This window comes from Propithecus coquereli, unplaced genomic scaffold (genome assembly GCF_000956105.1).
Source record: "Propithecus coquereli isolate 6110/MARCELLA unplaced genomic scaffold, Pcoq_1.0 Scaffold82, whole genome shotgun sequence".
In the NCBI taxonomy this organism is placed as follows: domain Eukaryota; kingdom Metazoa; phylum Chordata; class Mammalia; order Primates; family Indriidae; genus Propithecus; species Propithecus coquereli.
This window is the reverse complement of record NW_012154396.1, coordinates 4,568,650-4,574,649: the sequence shown is the minus strand read 5'-3', so window position 1 is coordinate 4,574,649 and position 6,000 is coordinate 4,568,650. Positions and strand designations below refer to the sequence as shown.

General features: G+C 36.1%; 1 protein-coding gene across 1 annotated transcript in view; it reads right to left on the bottom strand.

Annotated features, from left to right (window-relative positions):
* Nucleotides 1–6,000, bottom strand: part of ANKAR (ankyrin and armadillo repeat containing) — a 77,449-nt gene that overhangs the window by 25,597 nt on the left and 45,852 nt on the right. Inside the window, exon 11 of the mRNA XM_012663644.1 lies at nucleotides 4,162–4,403. Coding sequence (XP_012519098.1) covers nucleotides 4,162–4,403 — 242 coding nt within the window. The remainder of the gene's footprint in view (nucleotides 1–4,161; nucleotides 4,404–6,000) is intronic.

The following is a 6,000-nucleotide window of genomic DNA, read 5'->3' as shown; positions in this document are numbered from 1 at the left end:
TTGGAGAGAGTCTCACTCAGTCGCCCCGGCTAGAGTGCAGTGGCACAATCATAGCTCACTGCAGCCTTGAACTCTTGGGCTTAAGTGATCCTCCTGCCTGAGCCTCCCAAGTAGCTGCAACTACAGGTGTGCACCACCATGCCCACTTAATATTTTAAAAAATTTTCTTGCAGAGATGGGGTCTCACTAAGTTGCCCAGGCTGGTCTCAAACTCCTGGGCTCAAGTGATCCTCCCACTTTGGCCTCCCAAAGTGCTGGGATTTATTGTATTTTTTTTAAGAGACAGGTCTCACTATGTTGTCCATGCTAGACACGAACTTCTGGGCTTAAATGATCCTCCTGGGATTATAGGCATGCACTACGGTGCCTGGCTCAAAATATTATTTTTAGATGTGAATATAATTTCCTAATTTTAAATGGAGTAAAAATGGCATTTCTCCCTATCAACAGAAATACTACAAGAATATCAAAGAAAATAAGAATATCAAAAATGCAAACCCATTTTCAATAAAGCTGGGAGATATCTGCAGTACTGAAACATAATAAATGTGTATGAGTTACTAACAGAGAATGAGAGAGTTTTCCCATGGCCACTGACCACAGGAAATGCTGTCAGAGCAGTTTTCCAAATTAAGTGGTTCTACCTTTAGGAGTAGAAAAATAAACACACATTCCCTGTCTGGAACAATAGGAATAGATATGCAGAATGGCAGCAGGCTCTTTTCCTGGACCAGTTTGGTATAAAGTTTCAAAAAATCAGAGAAAGCAAGGATGATCAAGGAATCAAACTGACAATATGGGTTTGACAGAAGTCATCTATTGTTGAGATAAAAGGAAGAGACTTATTCCACATTGTGGAGAAGATAGAATCTGCATTATGAGGCACTATGCATGACCAGTCACTGTTGGCTAAGTAAAGTAAAGGTAAAAGAACTCATGCGTACAAGCCTGTGACATATTCTTGCTAACCTAGAACATAGGTCTGAGCCCATTCCCATATACTTCCTGAAAAGAGCTGGACCAGAAAGAACTCGCCTAATAGAAAGATGAGTAATGATCAAAAAGGAACCAGCACAGAATCTATTCAAATATAAGAAAAAAATAGAAAAAATCTTATGACAGATGAAGAGTAATACTATGGTTTGAATATATGTGTACTCCAAAATTTCTATGTTGGAACTGAACCCCAATGTGGCAGTATTAAGAGGTGGTACCTTTAGAAGGTGATTAAGTCATGAGGGTGGAACTCTCATGAATGGGATTAGTGACCCTTATAAAAGGGCTGGAGGGAAGTGGCTAGGCCCTTTTGCCTTTCTGACATCTGCCATGTGAGGACACAGCAACAAAGCACAATCTTAGAAACAGACGGCTGCCCTAACCAGACACCAAACATGCAGTACCTTTATCTTGGACTTTCCAGCCTCCAGAACTGTAAGAAATAAATTTCTGTTGTTTATAAATTACCCAGTCTGTGGTATTTTGTTATAGCAGCAGGAACAGACTAAAATAGATGTTCATTAGAAAAATGTTGCCACAAAGTAGATGAAAATTGTAACCAGGCCAGGCATGGTGGCTCACATCTATAATCCCAGCATTTGGAGAGCCTGAGGCAAGAGGATCACTTGGAGACCAGGAGTTTGAGACCAGCTTGAGCAACATAGCGAGACAATGTCTCTACAAAAAAATAAAATAAAATAATTAGCTGAACATGGTGGTGTGTGCTGGTGATCCTAGCTACTCAGAAAACTGAGGCAGGAGGATTGCCTCAGTTGAGGAGTTTGAGGTTACAGTAAGCAGTGATCATACTGCACTGCAGCCTGGGCAAGAAAGTGACATCCTGTCTCAAAAAAAAAAAAAATTTTAACAAAATATGGTATTATTATCAATGAAAAAAGTGAATGAACCAATCACCTCTATAAAACAAGAGTACATAGGAGAGATATCAGAGCTCGGGGAAGATTTTTTGAGACAAGGGTGGAGAATTGATCAACGAATTCAGTAATTCAGTGGTCAATATTTAATCTTACAACAGCATTCGACACTGTTGATCATTCTATTCTCCTTGAAACACTTTCTTCATTGGCTGATAGGACAACAGATCCAAGGTTCCTTCTATCCATTGACCATTCCTTCTTAGTCTTCTTTATTAATTCTTCCAGATATTTCACCTTTCCCACAAATCCTGATGGCTCCACCATATATTTTAAAACATAATATAGAATATGACTACTTCTCACCATTTCCACTATTGCCACTCCAGTTCAAGACACCATTATCTTTCACCTGAATTACTGGAATAGCTTCTTAATTAGTCTTTCTGCATTCACCCTTGCCTACCTATTTCAACAAAGAATGTAAAATAATGTAAATTTCTTCATGAAACTTCCCAGAGCATACTCAGACTAAAAGACAAGGTGTCTAACAATTGTCTACATGGCCCTACGTGATGTGGCCCACCATTACACAGCTGAGTGTTTCCTGCTTCTCTCTTGCTATTCCTTGAATCAGTCAGGCACATTCCCACTTCATTTACTGTGCACTTATTTCGTCTGCCTAGATTGCCTTCCAAACAGAAAGACATATGAAAAACATTCCCTCATCTACTTCAGGACTGTACTCAAATGCCTACTTCTTGGTAAAGTATTTTTCACCAGGCTCCCTCTCTCCCCTTTCCCTGTTTTGTTTTCTTCCAAACACCTATTCTCATCTTTGGCTTATTTGTTTTGTTTATTGTCTTGTTACCCTCAACTTGAAAAAAAGCTCCATAGAGGCTGGAATTGTGTCTGTTTTGTCCACTGCTATAACCCCAGAATCTAGAATAGTATCTGCCACATAATAAACTCTCAACAAATATTTGTTGTATGAATGGACTGCAGTAATACTACAGAAAAAAACATTTAAAGATGTGGATTCAAGAAAGCATTCCCAAACCAAAAGAATGTGAATGTATATGTTGAAAAGGTACAACAAGTCCCAGGAAAAATGGGTAACTAACATTGATGTGTAAGTCCTGGACATCAAAGATAAAGAAAAAAATAGATAGAAAATACTGATTATACAGTAGAAGATTTAAAGAACAATAAAAAATAAAAACAATAATATTATGACAGAACTAAAATTAAACATGCACATCAATATCTATAAATTAGCTAACTCAGTGAAAAAGTAAATGACAAAGTAAAAACTAAGTATACTGCATACAAGTAACATACTTATCCTAACTCTGGCTAATTATCAGAATCACTGAACATTATTAGGTCCAAATGAATAAGACTGACTAACTCTGGAGGTAGGCCTGGGTTTCTCTACATTTCTAATATATTCTCCAAATGATTGATAACAAATATAATTGAAATAACTCAGAAAAGTTAAAAAGGATGAGCAAAGGCAAATTAGATATTATAACACAAAGAAAACAGTTCACAAACATATTAATAATTTTGGATGAGGTGGAATTCAAGGTAAAAGTATTAAACTTCACCGAAAAAGGTACATTTTACAATGTTAAAGGACTTAATCTAATGAAGAAGCATTGCCTAAAGAAAACTATAAAAAAAGTCTTTATTAGCTAGGCGCTGTGGCATGCACCTGTAATCCCAGCTTCTTGGTAGGCTAAGGTGAGATCATTTGAGCCCAGAAGTTTGAGACCAGCCTGAACAACATAGTAAGATCCCATCATAAGAAAAGAAAAAACAAACAAATAAATAAAACCACCTCACTTATAAATATCTATTAAAAGATCTTAAATAAAACATTAGTAGATATAATAAGGAGGATTTTTGAGAAAATACAGCATGGCAAAGATTACTTGGTGTTCATGAAAAAAATGTTCTTCTAATAGTTTCTGGTACACAATTAGACATTTCTCAGCCAGAACAGAAATAGCCAGAATGGTAGTGTTTCTTATAGTATTTTCTTGCAAGCAGCAAAAAACAATCAACATATACTAACATATGAAAAATACTCCCTCATCTATGTCAGGACTGCACTCAAACGCCAACTTCTTAGTGAAGTATTTTTCGTCGGGCTTCCTCTCTCTCCCCTTTCTCTGCTTTATTCTTCCCTGAGAGTTTTGCCACTGTATAGTAACATGGGCCTTTATCTAGCTTCCATATGAGGGAATTACTCAGTCAAAAATGATGTTCTATGAAAAGGACTTACGTATTTGGCAATAACATCCTTGTTTTCACATTGAGCAATATCATACAAAATGACGGCACAGCGGGAGTGTAGTTCAGGTTCATCGTAAGCCAGTAGGTTGATCAGAGCTGGAATGCCTCCTGCCTCTACCAAAGCGTGCACTATACTTGCGTGGGTTGAGATATTACTCAGTAATCCAACTGTTTTGCACTGTAATTTTATTTTGGAACTTTTTAATAGATTGATTAAGGCAGGAATGGTGCCTGTAATGAAAAGACAAAAAACATCAGGAATTATTTGTAACCATTTGTAGTAAATTTATCATGACAATATTTAAATAATGTTTATGGGCATTGCAATATAAATAGCAAATAATTCTTATTTTTTTTTTCTTTTTCTCTGCTTGACATGCTGCAGATAGCAAGTAATTCTATAAAATTTTTATACAATTATCAATTGAAACTATATTAATAAACTTTCTGACTGGTCTAAAGTATAGATAGCTCTCACTGTTCATACATTTGGTTTTCACACAGCACACAGGCATATATTTTATATTAGCAACCCTAAGCCATCTTTGAAACATTGCATTTTGGCTTAAAATCATTGATTAATAAATTCTTTAAGCTACCACATGGCAGAGCTCAGTTTTGGTTATTGCATCAACTTTGGATGGTAGTGCTTGTGCAATTATTTGAGCATTTTATTATATTTTATCCCTATTTTATATCAGCAAGTGAAAAAAAGTGCTGGATCTAGTAAAATGCAACATTAGCCTCATTAATTACAATTGGTTCAAATATGGAAATCACTGGGCATGGTGAAAATAGAAAATTTGGCTTCAGCTAGATGCTTGTTATACTTGTATCAATTCAATGTGAAATAAAAAGAGAGCACATTATAGAACATATACAAAATGCTAGAAAATATAATGGGTATAATTAGGGTCTTATTTATTTAGCTACCTGAAATGAAATATCCTTCATGACTTGTTTAAGTCTGTACTTCACTTTTTGGACATAGAGCTTTTTGTACATATTTTTAGGAACACATTAGGGGACTATCTACAATCAAATACATTTTAATTTATTCATTTAATATTTATGGAACATCTCATGTGTGCTCAATATCCACATTAGCGGAATGGCTACAATATTGGACATTTTCAGATATAGTGGTCCCCCAACCTTTCTGGCACTAGGGACTGGTTTCAAGGAAGACAATTTTTCCACGGATGGTAGGTGAAGGACCCAGGGGGATGGGGCCCGTAGGGGGAGGCAAAGCTCAGGCAGTGATGCGTGGCCCTGTTTTCCTAACAAGCCATGGACTGGTACCGGGCCGTGGCCTGGGGGTTGTGGACTGCAGTGATAGAAGATTTTCATCATTTCAGAAAGTTATATTCGACAGTACTATTCTCAAAACAACTGTATGAGGTAGAATCATTTTATTATTGAGGACAGTAGGCTAGAGAGGCTAAGCAATTAGCGTGAGTTCTAAATGCAGAGTTAGTATTAATAACAAACCAGGCCTGATTCTAAATCTGCTTTGAAATTTTAATTTCAAAAATAAATGGTGCAAATACAAAATAGGACCAATTTCTAAATGAAAGTAAATATAAGAATAGTATGGTAAAGTAATTTAAAATCAGTTTTTAAGTTTGCAAACTTTTAGAGAAATGGAATTTATATAGCTTTTTGATCCTGTGCAGCTTCCACGTGGAAAACGAAACATATGGCTGACAGGTAAAGGACGTGACCTTAGAAAAAGAAACTTAAAATCAGCTAAAAGGTTTCCTCTATAACTGAAAATATATTTTAAATGATTACCTTAAATATAATACAGCTCTACATAAAATAGCCT